Below are 26,520 nucleotides of genomic sequence, written 5' to 3'. Positions count from 1 at the left end.
CTCCAATCAAGAGTAAATTATTTAATTAAGCTAGTTGCTACTGGCAAATAAGTGCATACACTTTAACACTTATGTTCTTACGTATGTAAGTTATGTTCTGCCTGGAGGTATTTCTTCAGAAATGTTTTCTCAAAATGTCAGCCTTTTTTATGCATGTGTACAGATTCATAGGCGACCCAGAACTCCATTGCTGACATACAATATTTGCACTAATCCAGTTTACATCTCTGTATATTGCTAAATTGTATTCTCTCTGTTGTCAGAGAGGCATGTTTCCAAATTTTGAATTGAATGTTTTATATTGATCCCACTGGCTATTTTCCTTCCTTATCTAATTCTGCCCTGATGGTCATGTGCCTGTCGTTGATGAAGAACTGCATTTTGTGGCCTTGTGTTGCTCATAACACCCACCTTTTTAGGCGTCAGACCAGGTTAATATTATTACAGAGCAATTGAGAAGTCCAATAAATCTCTAATTGAAATTTGAATGCAGGCCACCGCAGACAGATCGCCTCTAGCCTAACGTAGCTGAGAGAGAGAAAAATCAATATGTATTAAAAAGGATGCTGCACAAGGCAATTAACGGCTCCTCCTCTACTTGTTGTTATAGTTTCTGGTGGTACTGGATAGCTATGGCATTTGAGATCATCATTCCTTTCTGAGTGAATTTATGTTTATTTAGAATTAAATCAATCAAAATAATAAAGTGACATTATTGTCAATATTAGGTAAGTCAGACTTACTGATTGTTTCAGATATCAGAGAAGTGAAATTTTGCATGTATAGCTGTACACACTCTGGGTATGTTGTGCACAAACTTCATGAGTTATTAACCTAAAATGATTTTTCAGTATTGACTAAGTTGCTGGACTGATTTTCTTTCACCTTTCTTTTATCTATTATATTATCTTTTTTTAAAGCAAAATGAATTGATATAGATTGGGACATGTTTTGACATTGTGATTACTGTCAGAAGCGTAATTTATTTGACCCTATTTACTTGAATTCATATGAATATAGACTATATTTTTGTCTGCAAAAGTAATTTTAAGACCCAAGCCCTGCAATAAAGTTTTTTAAACACAAATTTTTATAAAGTGTGTCTAACCTTTTGCCTGTTATTGCAGATTAATCTTAACCCAAATGTAACACTCACCAGAATTTCTTAACTTTCATTTGTAGGGTTTGTTAAGGTTAACATCGTCTAGGTATAATTAAAGTGATTCATATTAACCCAAGTGCCCCTAAAATAAGAAGAAATCCACTCACGTTTTATTTTCATCGGTCAGGTAAATAAATACAAGGCTAAATCCCATGGAAAGGCTTGCCTTGAGGGATTCCTGTCTATCCCAAAGCCACGCCCCCTCGCGCGTGGCGCTGTCCATCACTGTAGTGCTGCTTTCTGAAACTCAGCGAGCTCAGGCGCGCGGCAGAGCAGACCGCTGATGAAGCGCGAGGCAACGGCGGGAAAGTTCTGCAGCTCGATCAACGGATAACTCTGGACGAGTGTTTAATTCAGCATGCTTTGCCATTTGAAAACCATCGTTTGAGATCTGGAAGAGTGTTTTAAGCTTACAACCATGATCTGGACTATTTTGTTGCCATATTGTGTGACTTTTGTGTTGGGAAATAAGACCGACGAACGAATGCCATTCTTTCACGGGCATGTGTTTGAAAACTCTCCGGCTGGCTCCAAAGTGAACGGGTTGAGTATTCCGGTGAAGCGCATCGACCCGCAGAGATGGTGCGCAAAGTCTGGCATGCACCTGAAACTCCAGGGCGACAGGAGTGAAGATTTTCACGTCTTCGCCCACCACAAACGTGGACATATATTACTAAAAACCTCTAAACTGCTGGATAGAGAGGAGCGCTCAGATTATTTCCTCAGTCTGGCGCTGTGCTGTCAAAGCTGCGCCTCAACCGAGCGCGTTGTGGCCGAAGTTGCGTCTGTTAAAGTGGACGTGCTCGACACTAACGACCACGAGCCCGCTTTTCGCCACTCAGATGTAAAAATAACTTTAGACGACGCCACGGCCCTGAGGACGGTCGTGTACACGGTGAAAGCAGAGGACATGGACAGCGGCAAAAACGCCGAGCTTATATATTACGCGCTGCCGAAAAACGGTAGCTTCTATGTTGTTCCCAAGACCGGCGATATTCTCCTCGTGGACTCGATACTCGGTCTCGCGCACCCTATAAAGTTCAGCGTGTATGCGCGAGACCACGGGTGGCCCGTTCGAACCAGTCACAACATGGATATAGAGATAAGTCCACGCCAATGGCCAGCCGTTTCTCAGCTCGATAACGGACTCTCGAGAAAGTCTCGTTCCGTGATAGAACCAGACAAGCCCATCATTGTCACAGTGTCCGAAGACGCAAGCATCGGTTCGGTTATAATGAACCTGCACCCGGTGAGATTTCAGTCTGCCAGCTTTGAGCTGATACACCCTGACCCGGATAACTCTCCGGTTACCGTGAGTCGGGACAGCGGAGATTTGATTATATCGAGGCGGCTGGACCGAGAGACGCAGCCGTTAGTGGAGATAACTGTAAAAGTGCAAGATAAGCGAGGTGAGTGAGACGCAACTTATCCAAATGTCTGTGAAATGCGACATTGGATGTGATCCAGTCCCCTTTTCTAATTGTGCTGTATATGTAAGAGTGTCTCCAACTTGTGCTGGCGGTTTAAATCCGCTCGACACTCATGCGGATCTTCTTCGTCTACCACATCCATCACCTCTCAAGTTTTCCCCAGTTACATATGTTAAGTTAACAGGAATCAAAGTTTAATTATCACTCGTGTCACCGTGACTCGTTTCACACAGGTCAGGGCGCAGATGAAACCACTGATGCACTTCCATAAAAGCATTCAAAGCAGCATACCACTGTGATTTAAGAAAATGTGATCAAGAACACAAATCAAAGTTAACATTTTTTTGTTGTTGTTTATAGCAGTGCTTGATTTTAATTTAGCATACAGTAAAATGTGGGTAATTTGCATTTAATTGCACATAGAATGCATTGAATCAAGATCTGCACCTCATGTTGCGTTGTACATCAAATCATGTTTTCTTTTTTCTGTACTTCTGGCTTTGGAGTCATTCATCTTAATTAAAGTCATTCAATCAGTGCTCAGTTTGGGGGTGGTTTTTATGTGCCAGAAGAGTGGGAGAGAATTTTGTAAGGTACAGTATCATGCTTCGGTATTCAGTTATAATTTTGTCCTAGAATGTAGGCATGAATCTAGGGTGATTTAATCCTTTTTTGAGTTAGAGATTGTGCTCTACTTTTTTCATCTGCTTGCATTAGCCATGTAATCCCATCTCATTCACTTTCTCATTTTGGGGATTTAAGACTGGCAGTGCAGTTAGAAGCAGGGAGGATGAGGCGTTTAGAGCATATTTGAGCAGTTGACCGGGCGTGATCTAGCAGTCTGTGATTTAATTAGTGTTGGTTTGTTAAACAGGGCTTTCTGCATGCTGAACCTGCGGCTGTGCAGCTACTGCTTTTTTCCTTGCCACCGTGTTCCTAGCATATGTTCAAGGGGGCTTGTTTCTGCGTTTGGGGATGTTTGCAGGTCTGTGAATGTTGTGCTGTGTGCTGCCCTCTGTGAAGCTTAGCACAAACAATAATGAGGCCAAACATCTGGCATTAATCAAGAATGAGAAGAACGTCTGCTGACCTCACATGTGGCCATAGTTATGTGGAGGTAATGAGTTTTCTACTAAGCAGCAGCCAGTGCCCTTATTTATTTAAAATGAGAACATCTCAGTATATTGGAGATGATTATGTCTTTCCGCTTGGGATGTTATGTGCTTTAAGCTCAGCTAAATAGCACACATGCCAATATATATCTTGTATTACTTTTCATTAGTAGATCATTAATTATTCAATTTTAAGAAGTATAAAGCAGTCACAAAGTGGGAATGTCTAATGTGAACAATTCTCTAGGTTTGCACTGCAACAACCTTTCCTTTAAAGGTGGGATGCTTGAAAAGCAATTAATGATATATTCATGGAACTTTTTTACAACCTCAAAGGTATACTTTGATATCTTGTGTTCAATGATTAATGTATGAAAAGGCCAAAACAAAATTTAAAGCATTGGGTAGGGATTCTTTCAAGTTCAACTTTCTCTCCCTAGACAATCATGAAATTGACAATGTCTTGAGGTGAATGTAGATTGTAGATTTCACGGCTGTCAAGAGTAGTGTACTTCGGTTTTGTACACCGTTCTCTTCTGCTTTGCTTTTGTGCTACTTCATAAGTGGATAGTTGACAGATAACATGTCAAAAAAAAAAAAAAAATATCCAAATTTAAAATGTATCACACGGTCATGAAAACTGCTTGTGTGTAGCACATCATCTTGTCATGACAACATGACTCAAATTTTTATGGAGCTGTGAACGTGTTCAATAGATACATGTTGAATAATGCATCTTTATAAATGTAAATTATTCAAATTTTGACATATTTTCCTCTAAAATCACTCGATTTATCTATTTTTCTCTGCGTATTGACTTGATCTATGTTATGTATCTACCGAGTTACATACTGAGTCTAATTAATTTGGACAAACAGGCCATTTTATATTTGTAACCTTTTTAACCTTTTCTTTCAGTTTTTTCTCCTTTCTTAATTTTATTTTGCCCTCCTCTTTCTCACTTTTCTCATTTTCTGTCTTTATCTTTTCCATCCCTTCTGCTTTCTTGTCAGATCACGTCTAATGCTGCCAGTCTTTGTGGTATCAGTGCTATGGGATCAATTAACCCCTGCACAGAGGATGCTGATAGAGAGTTTGTGAGTGTGTGTGTTTGTGTACAGAGAGGGGTTTTTGTGTGTACACCAATGACAGACCTCTAACTAATCTCAGTGCAATATAATCTTACCTTGCAGATGCCACTGGCTCTCTTTCATATGCCTCTCCCTCTCAATTACACACAACAGAGCTGAGCTCTTTGTAATTCTGTGCAAGTTTTCAGATTGAAAAGAAATTGACACTAGCCAATTCTCTCTCTCTCTCTCTCTCTCTCTCTCTCTCTCTCTCTCTCTCTCTCTCTCTCTCTCTCTCTCTCTCTCTCTCTCTCTCTCTCTCTCTCTCTCTCTCTCTCTCTCTCTCTCTCTCTCTCTCTCATTCCTTTTCTCTGTCTGTGATTCATCAAGGTTACATGCATGTTTCTGAACACTTCTATGTTCTATTTGAGGGAGTATCAAAGGGTTTAGTCAAAGAGTATCAGTTTTGCCTTAGATCTGAGCAGTAAGCATATGTTTCCCCCACTCTTGTAATAGCCCTAAAACACCCACAGCAACAGGGCTTAATTTGAATGACGGGCTCAATGTTTTTTTGGGTCTTAACCAGCCTTCAATACTGAAAATCTGTTAATCTGGTCAGCACGAGCCAAAGAGTTACCACAGCATATGGGTAGATACTTCCGCCAGGGACACAGAAGAGCCTGCAAATTCTTCACAGGGTCATTCAGTACATTTGTACACACACACACATTCTGGTTTCCATGTTTTGTGGGGACATTCCATAGACGTTATGGTTTTTATACAGTGTACAAACTGGTATTCCCAATGCTCTGTGATGCTTCATATCCTCTTATCCACAAGCTGTACACTGTCAGAAAGAAGGTAAAAAAAAACTCTATCTTTTCTGTCACTGGGGTGGTACACTAAGGTTCCGTTTTGTACCTTTACAGGTACACTAAACATATTGGGGTGGTTTCCCAGACAGGGTTATCCTAGTCCCAGACTAAAATGCATGTTTGAGCTGCCTTAATTCAAAAACATCTTGCACTGACACATCTTAACATACATCAGTGTTATTGTTTTGTCTCAAGATGCACACCAGTATTGATTTTTGTACGTTATGTTTGTAAAAACTACTTATTTACTTATTTATTATTTGTATGGCTCCTGACTAGTGCTACTATTACATACTCTGAAAACAAATATTTGTGTTGGTTTAAAGAGCAGATTTCAGATACTGTTGCCCACATTTAAACCAAACTATTTGTTTGAAATTAACATTTTTATATAAATGTTGTACGATGTTGTAAGTTCAAGAACACTCAGAAATCAACTTCAACCATTATTTTTAGAGTTAGAGGAGAAGTTAAAGGTATACTGACCATCCTGATGCAAGGAAGGAGGGACAGAAACACCCGAGAAAGGACGTTTAATTGAGCTGCCAGTGCTTGTGGGTCATAATGTTTTGATGTCCACTATAGAGGGCAAAGTGAAAGCATGGAAAGAGACTGACATGTGCGAAGAAGAAATTATTGAAATTATTTAACAAACTGAAGTAAATAATTTGTATTTTTAAATTAAACCCTCACATAAAGTAGGGCTGGGACGATTAATTGTGCAAATGGGTGTTTTCTAAATGAATTAATTTTAATGAATTATGGTGAAATGACGCCACATCCAAAAGCCAGAGGGCGCTCTTATTCAGAAACATTTGTGCCGTAGAAGAAGTACCATTACAAATGCTATTCCAGGAAATGCATATTTACTTCGCTGTTCTTCAAATTGTTTTAGGTATTTTCATGATAATAAATAGTTTTAATAATTGTGTTTATCGAGTATTGTTTTTTAAATGCACGTTATAAATGACTCAAACTCATAGTAATTTTAGATTGATGAAGACTTCCTAATCAAAGAACCATAGTACACGCACGAGCTGTGCATGAAACACAGAATCGGAGCCCTGCGATTTAAAACCGATTTCAGACAGATATTTTTAATGGGAAACGCAATGCATCGCCACAATCCTAGCATAAAGTCACAGTTGCTTTAGGTTCAAGATAGATTGATCCATATGTGAAATTCATGGCAATTCTGAGGTATTTTACCAGGTGGCTAATTCGTATAAATTCATACGACCACATTCAGACAGTGACATTGGGATTAGGAGTGGGGTTTCATTGTTTTTCTTCTTCTAATAATAGTATGTTTTTTGTATAATTAATTGCATATGAATTTATACAAATTAGCCAACTCGTAAAATACGTATGGGTTCTTGTGAGATCAGGCTGAAGATTTCTATGTATTTAGAGCTCCTCATGTGACATGAATTTATGTTACAAGTCAATATGAAGCCATTTGTTAGGCTAACATCTGGCAAATATTACCTTTCTTCCTTTCAGTCACACAAGGCAAAATGTCAATAAGAGACAATGAAAAATACAGTAGGCATTAAATTCAAGATATACTTTAACCAGTACACTGTCAGAATTTGTTTTTACAAAAAAGATACAAAACTGTTAATTTCCTGTCGCTGAGGTGGTACCCTTAAACATTAAATGTTGTACCTTTATGGGGATACACTGAAATGTTGTCCCTTTTGGGATACAACACTCTAAAAAATGGCTGGGTTATTTTTGACCCATAATTGGTAAATATTGGACAGAAAACACTGCTGGGTTAAAATTGACTCAATGCAGGGTTGTTTTAACCCAACTGCTGGGTAATTATACCCCATGGTTGCATAAAATCAAACCAACATTGGGTCATTTTTAACCAAGCATTGGGTCATTTTTACCAAGAATTTGTTCTGTCCAATATTTACACATTATGGGTCAGAAATAACTCAGCCTAGTCTGGGACTAAGAAAAGCCCAATATGTTTAGAATACTTGTAAAGAAACAAAACGGAACCTTAGGGTACCACCCCAGTGACAGAAAAGATCGAGTTTTTTACCTTTCTTTCTGACAGTGTACAAGTTGTGGATATGAGGATGTGAAGCATCACTGAGCATTGGTGTCATAACATTTGAATTCCAGTTAAAACCTCTTCAACCCTGAGGACCCTGTCCCGGGTCCAGAATTTCGTATTTTGACTTAATATAAAAGATTCTTTTAATCTTTGATGCTCCGTCATGGACCCCAGTAGTAGTTATAACGGGGCAGCATTCGTCAAACTTTTATGACCCCCTCCCCCACCCGGTGACAGTTGCTATCTGACAGGTCGTTTTTATGACCCTTTGACAGGGGGGCGGGACCATCAATCAAAATCTGTACAAGTTGTCAACTTTAGACAGAAAGTATTTAATGGTTTTATTGCCGGTCATTTAGAGTGATTGTTTTTCCTGAGTGTGTTTTATGTTAAGCGTATGGTGTCATGTTTAATGACGGCTCGTGTTTCGACATTTACTGTTTATTGACATTTGATGTCAGATCTCAACCATCCTCCCACCTTTGCTCGCCCCGTGCGCTTCTCAATACTGACTTTCACACCGCGGGTGTGTTGTTGAATCTAAAGTTTTGCAACAGCATAAGTTTATTTAAAGGCAATCACTAATCATATATATATATATATATATTAGATGTACCAGGCTACGCTTAAAGCCGATGTTTTCTATCGAGCTATAGTTTCTGATCAGACACAAAGTCTGAACTAAATAAAATTTTAAACGGTTCACGAAGTCCGGGAATCTTTTCATGACCTGGTCTACAGTTTCACGCGTATTAAAGATCCGGCGGTGTCTGACAAAGCGTCGGGTGATTGTTCATATCTGTCATTTAAAATAAAGTTAATAAATGTAATTCTGTCCACTATGGCAAAATAGGAATTTATTTTAGATTTAGACAAATCATGAACAATGCTACGATTAAAACATTTGTTTGTAACATCACAAGTTATTTAATGAAATATTCCGTATACGTGTATAGTTTAAGCAATGATCTGAGCCATAACCTTCGGAGCCGGCAATACTATAATCTTTAGACAAAAGTCTAAACTAAATACAATTTTAAACGATTCATGAGTTCCGTGAATCTTTTCATGACCTGCTCTATAGTTTCACGCGTATTAAAGATCCGGCGGTGCCTGACAAAGCGCAGGGTGAGTGTTCATATATGCCGTTTTAAATTAAAGTTAATAAATGTAATTCTGTCCACTATGGCAAAATAGGAGTTTTATTTTAGATTTAGAGGATTCTTTAATCATGTCTATGATTAAGACATGTGTATACGTGCACCGATGGTGACAGAGACCTTATATCTGACGTTAAGAAACTTTTAAAAGATTAAAGACGTGTTCATCCATCTTAGGAGGTTTTTATTTTTAATTAAATGATTCTTAAAACCATGTGTGAAAAGGTGTATATTATACAAAGAGTCTTACATTGTCTGCTCTGACAAAAATAAAATATTATTTTAGATTTTATGTCAATTGACTGCGTGTATGACAAATATAGTTTGATATATACGTTTGTATTGGCAAGAGACTTCTGTAAAGTCACGCAAGAATAAATATTTTAGTTGTAACTGGTTAACCTTAAATGTACTATTATCTATTTAACTATAAGCTATATTTTACTGAACAGCCTCAAAGTTTCTGATGCTGAACTTATGACCGTATGTGATAGATATTTCACAGCAGGGTCAGTTTGTAATCTAGGTAGAGTCTTTTAAAACTGTAATGGTAAAATGTAATATGGACACTCTGTCAAAAATAAAGCATTTGTTTGTAACAAATTATTTAATGAAATATTCAGCAGTGGTATAGCGATGAACAGTGCCAAAACCACCGGGGACACCAATAACACATTCTTTAGACTAAAGGCTATTTATTTTAAACTAAATAAAAGTTTAATCTTTTCAGACATAGTATTCTGATCACACCATTAGATCGCGCTCCGGCGTTTATAATAGAGAACATACGCGGATGAGTGTTCATATCCACAGTTAAGAAACTTTTAAACGATTAAAAACACTTTCATATCATTTTCTGAGTTTGTTTTAAATTAATGACATCTTAAAATCAACTGTGAATATGTGTTTATTACACAATAAAATGTAATTCTGTCCGCTCCGGTATAATAGGGGTTTTATTTTAGATTGGGACTTTCTTTAACCAAAGGCTCTGATTAAAACATGTGAATGCGTGTACCAACGTTGCCAGAAAACGTACGCTGATGCGCTCATATATCTGGCGTTAAGAGCCTTTTAAACGTTTTAAGACATTTCACCCTATTCTGAGTTTAATTCATTAATGTCATCTAATATCCAAGTGTACATGTCTATTTACGATAAATGTAACACGGTACACATTTGTCAAAATAAAAGGGTTCTTGAACATGTTATTCCAGTGGGTGTTTCTTGTTTTGCGAGTGTTCGACATATTTATTGATGTGGAAAAAGTTTGTTGTTTGGACGAGCAGTTTCAGTCTCTCTCTCTCTCTCTCTCTCTCTCTCTCTCTCTCTCTCTCGCTCTCTCACTCTCTATCACCAGGCCGCTATCAACCAGCAGACAACCCCCAGATGTCTGGACAGAGGGAGTGTTGGTAAAATAAAAGAAACTCAGCCCCCCATTGTCAAAAAGTAAAAGGCTTATTTTAGATTTCAGGCTTCATTACTCAGATACAGATTAAAGCATGTTATTTCTTATTCGTAATTTAAAGAAACTTAGAAGTTTTAAGACATTTCATCACACATCCTATGATGACATAAACCCTTGTGTTAGCCCTTAGAGTACAACAAAACGGGTGCAAATATTATTTATCAACGTTTGATGTTGTTATAAACCAGGTTGTCACATACGTGACAACAATCATTGCTTTAAAGACAAAACATTTAACAAATTTGACATTTTGTTAAACATGGTTGTGTGCGTCCACAAACACAACATCAGTTAGGACATGGTTCTACATAATATTAAAATCACGGGCTTACGTTAAATAGGTAAACCTTAATTTTTACTAAATAAAATAAAAATAAACTATTTTAACATATTATCCGATATTAGGTTAGGTTTAAGATGAATTAGTGTCTATAGCTTTACGAATTACATCGTAAAACCCCCAGCGGATATGGTGTGTGCGTGTGCGTGTGCGCGTGTGCAATGGCTGTTATCACGTGGTGCGGACCGAACGACCAACGCTGCGGGGGTTGTGAAGCGAAGAATGAGTTCAGATGAGAAGTTTTTCCTTCTGAACACAGAACCTTTACCAAAAACGTAACCCGGATTAACACATCACAGAACAATTTGAACAACCGTGTCGGATTCGTACACACCAGAGGTCTGTTTTATGTTTTGCAGAAACTGTGGAAGCTTTTGATGCTGCCAAGGTGTCCGAATTCGCAAACAAACTATCAAACGCAACGCGGCGGAAACAGTGGACACGATCCTTTTGTTGCTGAGAAAGCGATTGAACTCAGAAACAAACAAGCAAGCAAAATTGTCTACGAAACTACAGATTCTTGAAAAAGATGGCACAAAGATCATTCGAACGACTACGCAATGGCCAGATGGGGTATGTGTACGGGACCGACCTTTTTAAAGATATGCTTAAAAAGAACTACAAGCGCGAGATGTCCAATCTACTATGTACTGTGATATACAAAGAGGCCAATGTGTGCATGCCTCCAAACTATTGCGAATCTAACGCCGGTCGTGTAACCAGACTCAAGGAAAAAACAGATGGTGTGAAAATTATAGATGGCTCTTTCAATAACATTGTACAGACAGTTGTACAGGCCCAAGAGGAACCCCGTGTGATTATTAGAAAGGCCCTAGAGATATTTTATGAATGTGACGAGGCCGAGTTCTACATCATCAATATCATACTTATGTCGGCCTTTGTAATTGACGTATGCATTGATATCCTTGTAAAGAAACGAGAAATTAATGTGTGTGAAATCATAGAAAATGCCGTAGATTTCATGTTTGAAAAGGGTCTTGGATCATGCATGCACTTTCTATGGTATCTAGATAATATCATAACGTTTAATGATGACTAAAAAACCAAACCTGTGAGCCAATGGTATATTTTACGCAAGTTTTACAGTTGTTTTTTAGTTTTCCAAAAGTTTCATTCTGTTTTATTTTTTACTCAACATTATGATGGCAATCCATGTCCGTCAACAATTGTATACTTTAACAAAAACTACGTTCTAGTAGTTTCAATGTATGGTCACTGTTGTTTTTCATCATTGATTTTGTTTACTGCTTATGTTTTTGTTTTTTTTTTGTATGTTTTGCTGTACCGGTTTCATAAAAACAAAAAATATACAAGGATTTTTGGTCTTAATGTCTGTGTTGTTACCATTAGAACATTTAGACATCTTGTTCAGACAACGTGTGACATTGCTCATTCTTCATATGTTTTTGCAAATCCACACAGAGAAATGTGAAAGATTAATAGAAATTACATGTGGCTACATCACATGTTTTTTCAGAGGCGTAAAAATAAAAGTCAACAGTGTTAGTATGGGAATCTAAAACAGCACATGCACGATATGATCCTAATTTTGTTACCTGACGTCTGTCACATAGTCAAAGATCATCTACTTCATGTCTCTACGAATCCTGACAGAGTTTTAGTTTCATATACACAACACATCAAATGTAAACCACGGTAAACTAAATACATTTGACAGCCAAGATCTCTAATTTTCATCATCAAACATCACTCACTTTTAAGGTACCGAAAGGTTTTTGTTTAATTTAGTTTAACTCAACACTGAAATTTTAGTTTAAGCACACAGAAATGCACAGATTTTACGTTTTCAGTATTCATGTGTACATCACATGGTGATTTCAGTCTCTACTAGATCGATGATCTAACAATATTAGCTACAAATGTTAGCTCTGATTTCACAAAACATCCATTTACATTCAAAACCTATGGATTCAACGCCTTAAAGTCATCATTTTTATTTCGTTCACATCAACAGCACCAATATTTTTGAATGTGCAAACTGATTTACTTCGTTTTAAACATGTTTGTGCGGTTTCGGTCTAGATTTTATAGAAAACTTCAGAACATGACACCGTTTTAACATTTACAAAATGAAACATTTTACTTTTAAGTGTCCCCCATGAGTATATGTTGCTGCGACAAATACTTTTGATTGTTTGGAAATTATATGATTGCAGAGAAACAACGCAAAAGTTTTGAACTTTAACATAATTTTATATGGGTCCTGATTTTTAAAAACAGTAAGATGTAATGTTTCTTACACACAGATCTAAACACATCACAAGTCTGAATGTTTAATAACATAAAAACCTGTATGTAAAGGTTTGTTGACGTATTTTAGACACAAGCTGTTTATTTTAATCTTTAAACAAATGTGTATGACAAAAGTTGTACTGCCTGAACTGCCACTAAGGGTCGATGCCGAAATGTTAAATCTAAGTATTTGCAAAACAACCTGCACCAACATATAGATGTTTTCAATCTAATGGTAACGGTTTTAAATGTGATCAAACTATTTCAAACAGCACCAAGTTGTAGATGGTTGCGACTTAATTTACAAGGTTTTAACACACATTACTGCTTTGTCACGGGGTGTTTCATCGCATTGCTGATACATGCAACAGACTCTCAAGTTTTATGTTAAAAGGATTACTAAATAAAAACCTAAGCATTTTGTATTATGTTGGCACTGATGATTTTACAAGTTTACAGTTTCAAACATTTTTGCTATATTCGCCGTGAAAGATTTAGTAAATAAATCTAAAACATACACAGGGTTGAGGCGGTCCCTTAATCTTCTAACACGATTTTCAAGAGATTACCAACATGTATGATGTACTAACTGTCAGGGGATCTGTGATATTATTTTCTGAAGTAATTAGCTATCTAAGGGGGCTACTGCACAATAACTTATGCGATAAAGAGTTTGTTACATAACCTATAGAAACGAAACAAGATAAATTACAAAGTCACTGGCATGAGGTTTACACTTAAACAAATCACGCAGATGTTTAAAGTGGTACATATTTTTTATTTCTCATCAAGTAAAAGAAATACATCATATGTTATCATTGTAGTGTAGAAATATCTCAACGTTTTTCACGATCGGTTCAATAATTTCACAAACAGCAATTTGATTATTATTTGATATTGTAAATACACACAAACCACACAGGTAATAGTCTCTAAATATTCTATAGAAAGCCCTTAGCTTTTTGTCATCAAGTTTGTAACAGATGTATCACTACGACTATTTCATGATCTTGAAACCAAACAGTCTGTGGAATCGATACACGCAATGTATATCGATTCATCAGGCTTTGTCGGATCCTTCTTGGGGGCACCGGTCCATTGGAACATCATTAGACATTACTTGAGCCGTACAAAGGGTTGTGTTGTTGTTGTAGGTTGATGGTCCGCCATCAGATACTATGGTGGACTTATTGTGTGCACAGGTCCAGCTGTAGGTTCTCTCATAATTGCTCTGGGGTGGGGTAGCGCGAATGTGTTGGTGTAGCAGTAGGAGTCCATAGTTTCTTGAAACTTGTTAGGCGATTGTGTTTGAATGAATCATACTGGCGCCGATTTAATGACTGTAACGGATAGGCGGAGATAGGAGTCCTGGAGTTAGGGACATTCCTCTCTGGGCGTAACAACTTCACTTTAAACATCTGCGTGATTTGTTTAAGTGTAAACCTCATGCCAGTGACTTTGTAATTTATCTTGTTTCGTTTCTATAGGTTATGTAACAAACTCTTTATCGCATAAGTTATTGTGCAGTAGCCCCCTTAGATAGCTAATTACTTCAGAAAATAATATCACAGATCCCCTGACAGTTAGTACATCATACATGTTGGTAATCTCTTGAAAATCGTGTTAGAAGATTAAGGGACCGCCTCAACCCTGTGTATGTTTTAGATTTATTTACTAAATCTTTCACGGCGAATATAGCAAAAATGTTTGAAACTGTAAACTTGTAAAATCATCAGTGCCAACATAATACAAAATGCTTAGGTTTTTATTTAGTAATCCTTTTAACATAAAACTTGAGAGTCTGTTGCATGTATCAGCAATGCGATGAAACACCCCGTGACAAAGCAGTAATGTGTGTTAAAACCTTGTAAATTAAGTCGCAACCATCTACAACTTGGTGCTGTTTGAAATAGTTTGATCACATTTAAAACCGTTACCATTAGATTGAAAACATCTATATGTTGGTGCAGGTTGTTTTGCAAATACTTAGATTTAACATTTCGGCATCGACCCTTAGTGGCAGTTCAGGCAGTACAACTTTTGTCATACACATTTGTTTAAAGATTAAAATAAACAGCTTGTGTCTAAAATACGTCAACAAACCTTTACATACAGGTTTTTATGTTATTAAACATTCAGACTTGTGATGTGTTTAGATCTGTGTGTAAGAAACATTACATCTTACTGTTTTTAAAAATCAGGACCCATATAAAATTATGTTAAAGTTCAAAACTTTTGCGTTGTTTCTCTGCAATCATATAATTTCCAAACAATCAAAAGTATTTGTCGCAGCAACATATACTCATGGGGGACACTTAAAAGTAAAATGTTTCATTTTGTAAATGTTAAAACGGTGTCATGTTCTGAAGTTTTCTATAAAATCTAGACCGAAACCGCACAAACATGTTTAAAACGAAGTAAATCAGTTTGCACATTCAAAAATATTGGTGCTGTTGATGTGAACGAAATAAAAATGATGACTTTAAGGCGTTGAATCCATAGGTTTTGAATGTAAATGGATGTTTTGTGAAATCAGAGCTAACATTTGTAGCTAATATTGTTAGATCATCGATCTAGTAGAGACTGAAATCACCATGTGATGTACACATGAATACTGAAAACGTAAAATCTGTGCATTTCTGTGTGCTTAAACTAAAATTTCAGTGTTGAGTTAAACTAAATTAAACAAAAACCTTTCGGTACCTTAAAAGTGAGTGATGTTTGATGATGAAAATTAGAGATCTTGGCTGTCAAATGTATTTAGTTTACCGTGGTTTACATTTGATGTGTTGTGTATATGAAACTAAAACTCTGTCAGGATTCGTAGAGACATGAAGTAGATGATCTTTGACTATGTGACAGACGTCAGGTAACAAAATTAGGATCATATCGTGCATGTGCTGTTTTAGATTCCCATACTAACACTGTTGACTTTTATTTTTACGCCTCTGAAAAAACATGTGATGTAGCCACATGTAATTTCTATTAATCTTTCACATTTCTCTGTGTGGATTTGCAAAAACATATGAAGAATGAGCAATGTCACACGTTGTCTGAACAAGATGTCTAAATGTTCTAATGGTAACAACACAGACATTAAGACCAAAAATCCTTGTATATTTTTTGTTTTTATGAAACCGGTACAGCAAAACATACAAAAAAAAAACAAAAACATAAGCAGTAAACAAAATCAATGATGAAAAACAACAGTGACCATACATTGAAACTACTAGAACGTAGTTTTTGTTAAAGTATACAATTGTTGACGGACATGGATTGCCATCATAATGTTGAGTAAAAAATAAAACAGAATGAAACTTTTGGAAAACTAAAAAACAACTGTAAAACTTGCGTAAAATATACCATTGGCTCACAGGTTTGGTTTTTTAGTCATCATTAAACGTTATGATATTATCTAGATACCATAGAAAGTGCATGCATGATCCAAGACCCTTTTCAAACATGAAATCTACGGCATTTTCTATGATTTCACACACATTAATTTCTCGTTTCTTTACAAGGATATCAATGCATACGTCAATTACAAAGGCCGACATAAGTATGATATTGATGATGTAGAACTCGGCCTCGTCACATTCATAAAATATCTCTAGGGCCTTTCTAATAATCACACGGGGTTCCTCTTGGGCCTGTACAACTGTCTGTACAATGTTATTGAAAGAGCCATCTATAATTTTCACACCATCTGTTTTTTCCTTGAGTCTGGTTACACGACCGGCGTTAGATTCGCAATAGTTTGGAGGCATGCACACATTGGCCTCTTTGTATATCACAGTACATAGTAGATTGGACATCTCGCGCTTGTAGTTCTTTTTAAGCATATCTTTAAAAAGGTCGGTCCCGTACACATACCCCATCTGGCCATTGCGTAGTCGTTCGAATGATCTTTGTGCCATCTTTTTCAAGAATCTGTAGTTTCGTAGACAATTTTGCTTGCTTGTTTGTTTCTGAGTTCAATCGCTTTCTCAGCAACAAAAGGATCGTGTCCACTGTTTCCGCCGCGTTGCGTTTGATAGTTTGTTTGCGAATTCGGACACCTTGGCAGCATCAAAAGCTTCCACAGTTTCTGCAAAACATAAAACAGACCTCTGGTGTGTACGAATCCGACACGGTTGTTCAAATTGTTCTGTGATGTGTTAATCCGGGTTACGTTTTTGGTAAAGGTTCTGTGTTCAGAAGGAAAAACTTCTCATCTGAACTCATTCTTCGCTTCACAACCCCCGCAGCGTTGGTCGTTCGGTCCGCACCACGTGATAACAGCCATTGCACACGCGCACACGCACACGCACACACCATATCCGCTGGGGGTTTTACGATGTAATTCGTAAAGCTATAGACACTAATTCATCTTAAACCTAACCTAATATCGGATAATATGTTAAAATAGTTTATTTTTATTTTATTTAGTAAAAATTAAGGTTTACCTATTTAACGTAAGCCCGTGATTTTAATATTATGTAGAACCATGTCCTAACTGATGTTGTGTTTGTGGACGCACACAACCATGTTTAACAAAATGTCAAATTTGTTAAATGTTTTGTCTTTAAAGCAATGATTGTTGTCACGTATGTGACAACCTGGTTTATAACAACATCAAACGTTGATAAATAATATTTGCACCCGTTTTGTTGTACTCTAAGGGCTAACACAAGGGTTTATGTCATCATAGGATGTGTGATGAAATGTCTTAAAACTTCTAAGTTTCTTTAAATTACGAATAAGAAATAACATGCTTTAATCTGTATCTGAGTAATGAAGCCTGAAATCTAAAATAAGCCTTTTACTTTTTGACAATGGGGGGCTGAGTTTCTTTTATTTTACCAACACTCCCTCTGTCCAGACATCTGGGGGTTGTCTGCTGGTTGATAGCGGCCTGGTGATAGAGAGTGAGAGAGCGAGAGAGAGAGAGAGAGAGAGAGAGAGAGAGAGAGAGAGACTGAAACTGCTCGTCCAAACAACAAACTTTTTCCACATCAATAAATATGTCGAACACTCGCAAAACAAGAAACACCCACTGGAATAACATGTTCAAGAACCCTTTTATTTTGACAAATGTGTACCGTGTTACATTTATCGTAAATAGACATGTACACTTGGATATTAGATGACATTAATGAATTAAACTCAGAATAGGGTGAAATGTCTTAAAACGTTTAAAAGGCTCTTAACGCCAGATATATGAGCGCATCAGCGTACGTTTTCTGGCAACGTTGGTACACGCATTCACATGTTTTAATCAGAGCCTTTGGTTAAAGAAAGTCCCAATCTAAAATAAAACCCCTATTATACCGGAGCGGACAGAATTACATTTTATTGTGTAATAAACACATATTCACAGTTGATTTTAAGATGTCATTAATTTAAAACAAACTCAGAAAATGATATGAAAGTGTTTTTAATCGTTTAAAAGTTTCTTAACTGTGGATATGAACACTCATCCGCGTATGTTCTCTATTATAAACGCCGGAGCGCGATCTAATGGTGTGATCAGAATACTATGTCTGAAAAGATTAAACTTTTATTTAGTTTAAAATAAATAGCCTTTAGTCTAAAGAATGTGTTATTGGTGTCCCCGGTGGTTTTGGCACTGTTCATCGCTATACCACTGCTGAATATTTCATTAAATAATTTGTTACAAACAAATGCTTTATTTTTGACAGAGTGTCCATATTACATTTTACCATTACAGTTTTAAAAGACTCTACCTAGATTACAAACTGACCCTGCTGTGAAATATCTATCACATACGGTCATAAGTTCAGCATCAGAAACTTTGAGGCTGTTCAGTAAAATATAGCTTATAGTTAAATAGATAATAGTACATTTAAGGTTAACCAGTTACAACTAAAATATTTATTCTTGCGTGACTTTACAGAAGTCTCTTGCCAATACAAACGTATATATCAAACTATATTTGTCATACACGCAGTCAATTGACATAAAATCTAAAATAATATTTTATTTTTGTCAGAGCAGACAATGTAAGACTCTTTGTATAATATACACCTTTTCACACATGGTTTTAAGAATCATTTAATTAAAAATAAAAACCTCCTAAGATGGATGAACACGTCTTTAATCTTTTAAAAGTTTCTTAACGTCAGATATAAGGTCTCTGTCACCATCGGTGCACGTATACACATGTCTTAATCATAGACATGATTAAAGAATCCTCTAAATCTAAAATAAAACTCCTATTTTGCCATAGTGGACAGAATTACATTTATTAACTTTAATTTAAAACGGCATATATGAACACTCACCCTGCGCTTTGTCAGACACCGCCGGATCTTTAATACGCGTGAAACTGTAGACCAGGTCATGAAAAGATTCCCGGACTTCATGAACCGTTTAAAATTTTATTTAGTTCAGACTTTGTGTCTGATCAGAAACTATAGCTCGATAGAAAACATCGGCTTTAAGCGTAGCCAGGTACATCTAATATATATATATATATATATATATATGATTAGTGATTGCCTTTAAATAAACTTATGCTGTTGCAAAACTTTAGATTCAACAACACACCCGCGGTGTGAAAGTCAGTATTGAGAAGCGCACGGGGCGAGCAAAGGTGGGAGGATGGTTGAGATCTGACATCAAATGTCAATAAACAGCAAATGTCTAAACACGAGCCGTCATTAAACATGACACCATACGCTTGACATAAAACACACTCAGGAAAAACAATCACTCTAAATGACCGGCAATAAAACCATTAAATACTTTCTGTCTAAAGTTGACAACTTGTCCAGATTTTGATTGATGGTCCCGCCCCCCTGTCAAAGGGTCATAAAACACGACCTGTCAACGGGTGGGGGAGGGGGTCATAAAAGTTTGACGAATGGTGGCCCGTTACAACTACTCCCAGTAACACATATGAGATACTGTTTGAAAGCTTAGAGTCTCTACTTTCTGCAGATATGCATCACTTTGACACATCTTTTACTGTAAGAAAGTTATTTACACTTAATTTACACTATCACCCCCCCAATATTTTATTATATCATTTAATATTTACATATTTCATATTTTTCAAAAATGACAAACATGGGCAAGTCTTATATCAAATGAAAGCTCTCATTCTCAGGAATAAGGCTACATCGTTATTTTTGCTCTATTATTAACACATATCCAACAATCATCGAATTAATAATAAGGTAAAAAATGGTCTTTTGTAAACATATGTGAAACTTGAGTGTGGACTGCCTCAGATAGCACAGATAGCCACAAATGATACACCATCTTTTATTTTAGGTCCTACTCTAAACAATGAGTCCATCCACAGCATTTTCTTTGGTTGTGTGCATAATTAATCCCTTGCTATTTATTATATGTGCAAAACAAAAAAATTAATATTTATATGAAAAATGTATTTTCACACCCTTTAGTAAAATGAGAATAACTTTTGAATGCGACATGCTAAAGAGTTCATTCTTTTTTTGGGTGTTTACTGTCTGCTGCTGCTAACAACCAGAACTGTCTGCAGTCTGCTAGAGCACACAGAACCAGAGTTATACACTATCAAAGACAGTATTTACAACATAAAAAAGAAAATTTGGTGTTTCATCATATGAAAAACAACATAAATAACAAAATTTGTCACAAACAGCAGCTTTTTATGTAACTTCAAAGGGTTTTCTTTAAAATGATATAAAGAAATTGCATTTATTCCACTGTATGTGGTTATGGGAGCACTTCAAATGTTTTTTGGCAGAAATTGTACACCATAAGCGTATTATTCCTCCCTTCAGTTGGAGTAAAATAACTTTTGCATAGATTGTGATAGAGAAAAAATTCCTTTTTCCTCTGTAAGCTGACAATTGCTGGAATCAAACAAAACTGTCTGCAGGGACCTGAGATACCCAGGGCCAGAGTTATATACTTTCAAATAAAAACTTTAGAAAAAAACATCAAAAAGCGCCTATTTATTTTTGTGTTTATTAGAGGACTGATATCACATACAACCATGTTTAGCACTTTCAACAGTGTTTTATGTAATTTCAAAGGGTTACCTGCAAAATGATACCAAACTTTTGTATGTAAACCTCTTCATGTGGGTATGGAATGCTTTTGAAATTGGGTAGGCCAAATCCAAGCGAAAATCCCCAAAATAGCTTCAGGGTGTAAGAAGTTAATCATGCATGTGAATGCAGGTGTGAATAGATGTAATGTGATGTAATGCAGATGTCCGGTGTTATGTTGTCTGATTGTTAAAGGGAATCAACAATTACAATTTGGAAATTTGTTAGTCAGTATTATATTCTGAAAGCTCAGTCTTAGCTTATTTTTGAGTGCTAATTAATAATGAGATATATGCCTACATAGTAAGATAGCACTGAGCCACTTTGCTACCCCAAGAGTAAGTCTTGAAAACTAATCTTACCAGCTAGCAATTGGTTAGAGCTACTCTCTAGAGCTACTATTTGGATTTTGGAACAATTTATCTTTTCATGTAACTTAAAACAGTTATGATCAGTCTTGAAGATAAAAATACATGACTAACTTTTAAGACTAGACTTAGAAGTTTAAGCAACTGGCCACAACATTTTTTCTGGGCTGTTTTTGGCAGTCTAGTTGCTGATGTGCATTAATAAGGAAATTATTTTAAATTTGTTATTCAATACAGTTGGGTTTTTGTTTTAGATTATTAAAGCAGACAGTGGTTATAGTTCTCAAATCATTAGTGATACATTTTTAGTCATCCTCAGTAGAGATTTTTCAGGCTTGCTTGTGTTGAGATAATCACACATTTGATTTGACTTAAACACATCTTACTGTTTGATTTGACTAAACACCTCACACCCAAACACAAGAAAACACACATGAGCATTCATATGCATCACATGCGTTTTACTTTATTTGCATCAACTGTCTGGTTTCCCTAACAACCACACCACTCACGGTGCTAAGTTGCTATGGCGAAAACTGTGTCTGACATTGAGAAGCACGTCGGCACTGTGATCTGTGCCTCTGAGAAATAGACATAAAAAAACATTCAGCCAGGTTATTGTCCATAACGCATACCTGTACACAACAACATACAAACAGACACACAACAAATGAAGTATGCTGGAAAATCATACCAATCATGATTGAAGGTATAGTGGGCGCCAAAAACGAATCTCTTCCACTCCTGTATGCAGTTGTTGTCTGTGGAGCACAACATTTTATTTTTATTTTTGGTGTCAGTGAAATTGATGTGCTACTTTATAATTTTATTATGGATCTGTGCCAAAATGATGTAAATTGTCATTAAATACAGATTTATTTTATTTGTTTTTTGGTCTGTTCAAGAGTTGATATGTTGTGCATGAGCTAAATGAACTATTTTATGACGTTTATTTACTGCTGTGATGACTGTGAACTATTTATGTATGGCTGCATAATTCATTTTTTACAGCAAAATAACAGCAGCTTGGAACAACATTGGGGTATTAAGCTTTTTATTTTTAATGATTTTAATAATTAGTCATTATTAGTCAAACTATGCAGTCATGCACACAAATGGAAACTTTTCACAACCCAGCACAATGAATATTGATGTAAGAAAGATGAATAGATAAGTGCTGCATTGCCATCATCTCAGCTTTTTTGATAATCTCTCTGTCCCTTGCTCCTCAGGGAGACGCACTCAGTATTAGTAATTGAGAGGTTATGCTGTACACAGGGTACCTCCTAAAGTGCCTCTTAAATTACCCCTGTGTCACTGCATTAATGCCCCAAACTGTGTGCGAGTTTAAATATGTGCATTCATGGTTATGTAAGGATCTGTTTATATGCATATCATGCTTGTGTAAGCAATGCCTCAGACCCAAGTGTGTGTGTATGTGTGTGAGGCAAAGCAAGACATAAAGTAATAACCTCATTGCTTTATTATCAGAAGACAAGCTGAAAAAATACTTTCTCTCTTTTTCTCTCTGCTGTCCATCCCTGTTTCTTGTGTGTTATTCCATCACTGATTATTTCATCAGCCTGCCTCCATTCTTGGCCCGTCTTGGCGTTGTTTTCTTTTCTGTTTTTCTTTTTTCTTTCTCACTATTTCATCTTTTCTGCATAGGAGTGTTCTTTGATTAGTTTGTATCCAATCTGGCTCTCTCTGATATAGGAGACCGTGAGTGTGGCGGCCAAGTCTTCTAATTGCCAGACTTAATCAAACAGACAAATGGGAAGGATTGCAGGCAGCCTGTGACCTTTCCAAGATGGCATCCTCGCTTCGGCTTTCGAGCGAGATAGTTGCCAGCCAGCTCCGCGGTTAATAATGCTGACAAATGAAACTGCGTCTGTGACTTCGGTACCATTTCCTGTCCGCATCTAATAGGCCACATGGCCCTGAAGATCTGGAGGCTTTGATGAGTGGTAACTCTTCTGTGACTCTGGGTTGGCCGCAACGGCTAATGTTTGTCCCATGACATTAATCATAAACCTGTGTGATGTTTGTGTGTGTGTTTGAAGGTGGTGTGCGAGCTACATATCTCGAGATTTTGCCCAGGGGAGCACTAGCTGAAAGTGAGGCGACATTAGCAGGCGACCAGCTTTTTGTGGTGTAGATTAGCAGCAGCAATCTATTATGAAGTGTTCACAAATTTCCCCATCTGTGTCTTTATGAGTTTGCAGTTTTTCTTGTGCAATTGTTACACCCTGTGTGCACAATAATGCTCTGTCCCTATGCGGTGGTGCTGTTTAAATCGATTCAATAGGCTATGAACACCTGTGGCCTTAGTTCTGAACTGCCTCCTAACACTCATTCAGTCTCTCTCTCTCTCACTGCCTATTTTCCTGATCCAATTCCCATTTCTATACTTTTCATCAGCCTCCCTTTGGTTTTATCATGCATGCTTTATTGAATCTGTGTATGAAGATACTGAGAAAAGAAATCATATAGAAATATGACAATAACCCTGCACAGGCTGTTCGAGATGTACTTGGAAAAATAGATAAGATCCCTTTTATGTTGTCTTTCTGGACCACTCTTAAGAAACTAAAATTAGAGCAGCACTGGTTTAGTAAAGACGTCACTTTTTGAAAGCTTTTGAGAGAGTTTTTTTCACACATCCTCTTTGAAACAACAGATCTATGTCCACTGTAACGCCAAAATACGCATTAATTTTTTTTGTGAAATACTGATTATGTTGTGTATTTCTCAAATCCCCATCACTTATGTAGCAGAACACTAACAATATATCTGCTCACATGATAAGTAGTCAATATTTATAGCTTGCTGTCTTGCACCAGCAGGCTCATGGAGTGCTCTAATCATAGATTAATGGCCATGTGGCATAGGAATAAAGTTCATTAGCATCTCTTTCTCTCTTTCTCTCTCTCACGCTCAGAAAAGGATTTCAGGATGCTGGGTTCTATAGATCAGCTCACCTCAGCCTCTGGTAATCAGAGCATAGGAAATGGAGTAATCTAGGGAGTCACTGCTGAGCTCTCGATCTTACAGCCTCACCTCAGGCAGTGTGATGCGCACACACACACATGCATGCACGCACGCACGCTCGCACACACTGAATCACTGTTCCATGAAAACAAGGAAGACTATATATAATATGATGTTCATAATAAAGAAGTGTCAGGGAATGTAATTGGTGATTGCTTGTGCAATAAATACTGAAGAAGAACCACCGGAAGCGTTTGATATTTTGAGCTTTCAGTCCTGAGGTGTTTTTATTTTACAGCAACTGTTTGAAAATTTGTGTCACTTTTAACCGGTCGGTGTGCTTCCGCTAGACTCTGGAACTGAAAGTTAGGGTTGACAAAATATATATCTTTTATATAAATTTCATCGAAACCTAGGGAGGAGAAGGTATTTAAATGAATCGCGGAAATTTGGTAGTCATGTTTGTGGTGGTAGATTAGCGAACGTCCTGACAGAACATCAGAATTGCAGGCACTAATTCCAACTAAATGGCCCATTCCAATTAAAAAAGTAAATGGTCGTGATTTCATTTGAAAGAGCTAACAATTTCTACCGTCTGTTAAAATTTTATGCAAATATCTGATGAAATGGGAATGTTACAAGCAAAAACATGTGAATAAGCTGCATTTTCGGTCACACACCTTCCATTGACATCCATATATAACATTTTCCTCTGATTTCTAATTAGGGATGATAAACAATTAATCGTGATTAATCGTTAGCAGAATAAAAGTTTTTGTTTACATCACATATGTGTGTAAACTGTGTATAAAAAATGTGTGAGAAAAAGTGGCGTCTGCGCCTAATGTCTATATTATATAAGGCCTGTGAACACGATTCGGTATTTTAATACAGTTTTTGTATTTGATTCAGTCCCTGAGTGCGGTCTCTTTTTTACCATTATAAACTGTGTATAATAAATATGTATATATATATAAATATGAACACATTCATGTATAATTTTAAGAAAAAAAAGTATATATTAAGTATTTATATTTATATATAATATAAATTATACATAAATATGCAAATGTATATACACATGTAAACATTTCTAAAACATATACATGCATGTGTGTACATTTATTTATACAAAGTTATTATACACAGTTCACACACATATATGATGTAAACAAAAACTTTTATTCTGCTAACGATTAATCGCGATTAATCGTTAAGCATCCCTATTTCTAATATAAAAAATATCATAACTTTCCCAATCCTCAACGTATTTTTACAATCCAGGTATCTTTGTAAATGGGAATGTCTACTCTGTCTAGTCATGTGATACATTTTGAGCTTTGGTTTTTTTTGAAAAAGTTGTCATCATACCTACTGTATGGCTGTATGGTTCCATATGGTGCATTTAAAATGATACCAAAGAAATGGTTCCTTCTTAAAACTTGAATCACAGTACCCAAACTATTAGTGGGACAACATGATTTTCAGGGTGTTCGCACCTTGTGTTTGATTTAAGTACCAAACCGCACTTTTCTTGGACTAAATTAGCTCCTACTGCAGAGTGGGGTCTTACCAGCACAACACAAACTCTTTGTGACGTAAGTGTATGTTTATTCGCCAAAAGTATGCAATACAAAACGTCAACAGCCACTTTTTTAAAGGCCTGTAAATATGCAGTTTATACACTTTAATCCAAAGCGACTTATGTGGATTCAGGGTGCTGTATACTTTTTAATTGGTGTGTGTGTTCATTGGGGATCAAACCTATGACCTTTGCATTGCTAACACAATGCTCCATCAATAGAGTTACAGGAACAGAACAGCAAGCCTCCATAATTATAGGTAATTGTAGTAATAATAAGTATTATACACTGTCAGAGAAATGGTCTAGCTGTCACTGGGGGAATAAATACACATATGAACTCAGGGCCGGAGTGGGATTCATTTTCAGCCCTTGGAGTTTTATGCCTTAGACCGGCCCACTTTAGTTCACGACTGACTATATTAAAATAATATCATTAAATCCTCAGTAGTAAATAAGTCTGCAATAGTGCACTGTTCTCTGCAGCATTGCAATTCATTTTTTTTTTCAAATATATATTTTTCATCATATCCAATTCAGTGCAAATACAGTAGCCTAAACAATATGATTTT

The 26,520-nt window shown here is 36.6% G+C and overlaps 1 protein-coding gene across 2 annotated transcripts in view; it reads left to right on the top strand.

Moving 5' to 3' along the window:
• The first annotated feature begins 1,441 nt into the window (after nt 1–1,441).
• LOC135778734 (neural-cadherin) overlaps nt 1,442–26,520 on the top strand; it is a 300,864-nt gene continuing 275,785 nt past the window's right edge. For both annotated transcript variants that reach the window (XM_065289259.2, XM_065289258.2), the window contains exon 1: nt 1,442–2,571. In XM_065289259.2, the coding sequence (XP_065145331.1) occupies nt 1,581–2,571 (991 nt within the window). In that variant the 5' untranslated portion in view covers nt 1,442–1,580. The remainder of the gene's footprint in view (nt 2,572–26,520) is intronic.

This window comes from Paramisgurnus dabryanus, chromosome 2 (assembly GCF_030506205.2).
Source record: "Paramisgurnus dabryanus chromosome 2, PD_genome_1.1, whole genome shotgun sequence".
Taxonomy (NCBI): domain Eukaryota; kingdom Metazoa; phylum Chordata; class Actinopteri; order Cypriniformes; family Cobitidae; genus Paramisgurnus; species Paramisgurnus dabryanus.
This window is presented reverse-complemented; position numbering and strand designations above follow the sequence as displayed.